This window comes from Oryzias melastigma, linkage group LG6, assembly GCF_002922805.2.
Source record: "Oryzias melastigma strain HK-1 linkage group LG6, ASM292280v2, whole genome shotgun sequence".
NCBI classification, from domain to species: Eukaryota; Metazoa; Chordata; class Actinopteri; order Beloniformes; family Adrianichthyidae; genus Oryzias; species Oryzias melastigma.
The window spans coordinates 8047911-8050615 of NC_050517.1; the positions used below are offsets into that span (position 1 = coordinate 8047911).

Genomic DNA, 2705 nt, shown 5'->3' on the forward strand with positions numbered 1-2705 from the left:
CAATGCCTGGTGCTGAGGCATTGAGGCATTTTTTAAAAATCGGATTTGTGACGTTGAAAATACGCTGGGCAGAAATACGCTGGACGGACCACAATCTTCCAGCAGTGAGCTGTCAGCAACGGGGAGGGGGATAGGGGGCGGACAACAGTCCCACCCACAAGTCAATTATATTCAAGGAAACTTAACAAGTTTTTTTTATTTTTGACTTAAAACGGCATAATCATAATTTAAAGACCAGTAGGAATGGTTGTACAATAGATCAAAGGGTGATCGGAGAGGGAGTTTTAAGGGTAACCAAACAGGGAAGTTAGAGGCGGACTCCACTCACAGCTGAAATGTGAAAATCCAGTCTTGGGGTCAGGACTGTTATCATTACTGGAGCTGCAGATCATGATGTGAGACTTCTGAAACTTACATGGTTTGACCAATCAGAAAATTAAACTGTAATACCTCGATTCAACCTGTAGGGGGCAGCACACAGGCAGTTTTTAACTGTATTTTCAAGAATTAAACAAGTTTATTTTAATTTATAAAAAATTTGGCAACGATCCGCACCTTTAGAGCCCTATTTATAGAGGTTAACAGCCATAAAAAATTGATTTAGGCTTTGGTTACCCTTTGAGGACATGTTTCATTTTTCAATTCATTTCATTTATTTCTTTCTCTGATGTGCCATCATAATCTACAATAAACAAAAGGTCATACACACAACACAAAAGAAACAGAAACAATGTAACACATGAGTGAAAAAGAGCATGATGAAGACCAGGTCTTATTATTCATGCCCCTTAAACAAAACACTACACAACTTTGGCCATCCAGATCACATCCATCTATACAATTACTTGAATGTTTTTAAAACAACTTATAGTTTTCAAATGTTACTTTTTTATACAGTCTTTTTAACAGCAGAATTGTTTGTGAAGTTTTTATTTCAATGATTAAAAAATTCCACAGTTTTATTCCAGAAAACACAAAACCTCTCTACATGTTAACTCTTTAACTCCTGAAGTCTCACCGGTGACACCGGAACACAAAGTCTTTAAAATACTGTAACTTTTCAACCGTTAACACAATCAATGATGATCGTGTTAACAGTTGAAAAGTTACAGTAAATTGAAGATAATAAAACTGGAGCTCCGGTATTAAAGGTTTAAGGAAAAAAGAAGCTGTAGTTTAATGTGATCAGTTTAAAAGTTTCCACCATGGGACCAGCATCTTTGTGAGGTTGCTATGGTAACCATAGCAACTTCTGGGTGCTGCTTGCTTTCTTCGATGAGGCTTCTTGAGGCCGGACAGAAACCCCCTAAAGCAAAGACAACCCCACCAGGAAAGCTTCCGGTGGCTCAGAATGACATTAACTGACAGAAGTAGCAGCTAAACACGACCGGGGGGTGAACTTACCTGCGGTAGGTGTACAGGTATGGTTGGCGGACCGCCTGCAGGGGGGCCCAGATGATGAAGCCCAGCAGGGCGAAGGGCAGGGAGGCGAGGAACAGCAGCAGGTAAAGGGGCACAGAGATCAGGACACAGAGGGTGAGGAAGGAGCAGGGGTCCTGGGAGCGCTGGCGTTTCTCCAGGGAGGTGGGCACGCAGGACGCCAGCAGGCGGTCCAGCAGCCAGTAGCAGGGGAACACCAGGCTCCAGGACAGACCGTCCAGGAAGTGCAGGCAGGTGCTGGAGTAGGGGGTGCTGTAGAGAACCATGTCTGCCTCCAAACGCTCCTTCTCTCTTTCTGCAGCGGTCTCTCAGCTCACGCTACTCCCCCCCAAACCCTCATACACCCTCCAACCCAGCGAGCACGGATCTGCTTCACAGACTGGAACGCAGACTCTCCCCCCTCCACGGAGAAAGGAGCACTACATGGTTTGGGTGATTGTATCAACACCCTGGGGCTTTTCTCAGTCTCTGCCCTTCCTCACAATCTACGCCCTCCTTGGGGGGCTGAGGCTCGCCGTCTGGAAGTCCTGAGTCTCTGTGATGAGAGCCATTCTTCTGATTGCGGAGACTTCAACCACCTCTGGGGGGGTCTGCACTGAGCATCAGCATTTCCTCTGCATCTGGAGAAAGTGAAGGGACAGGAAGACAAAGGTTAAAGACTGACAGATGCTTCATTCCCAATTTTTCCCACTCGGATGAGAAGAAAATTTTAGGATCGTTGTCTCTAAAGGAAAAAGCTCACATGGAAACCAGCATGAATGCAGAAAAATGTCTGGTTTTATTGTGAAGGAGGTTGACTTTAAAGGACTTTATGCAGTTTGTTTTCAGAGTTTGCAACTAAAAGATGTGTGAAATCATTTCAAGCATTTGTTCTGCGGTTCAATACCAGCTTTGGAATCAGGAGCAGCTGAAACATCAGCTTTCCCTTCAAACCGGCAGGAAATTAAGAAGGGCTTTTATTTTTTAAAGTTTCACTTCCGTCTTCTGAAACTGAAGTGTGCACTGTTCAGCCTGCGGGGGAAGTGTCATGGTGAGGATTCAGAGAATGACACATCCTTTTCACAACCTTCAAGAAACTTCCTTAGAGGGGGTGAAAACAAATTCAGCTTCTGAGCTTCTGACCCATTGGCTGTATGAGCTGAGAGACCCCTCCCCCCTGGCATTTCAAACAGGAAGTAACCTGCTGGCTCCAAGAAGCCCATAGACTTCTATAGAGAAATAAACAGCTGTTACTAAATCATTCTATTGGTCAGAATAACCATTTT

At 44.4% G+C, this 2705-nt stretch overlaps 1 protein-coding gene across 1 annotated transcript in view; it reads right to left on the reverse strand.

The window, feature by feature from the left end:
- The window catches only part of smpd3 (sphingomyelin phosphodiesterase 3), a gene marked incomplete at its 5' end in the record, with an annotated part of 34227 nt that extends 32167 nt beyond the window's left edge, over positions 1-2060 (reverse strand). Inside the window, 1 exon segment of the mRNA XM_024264224.1 lies at positions 1405-2060. Within this exon segment, the coding sequence (XP_024119992.1) occupies positions 1405-1706 (302 nt within the window).
- Positions 2061-2705: the final 645 nt, after the last annotated feature.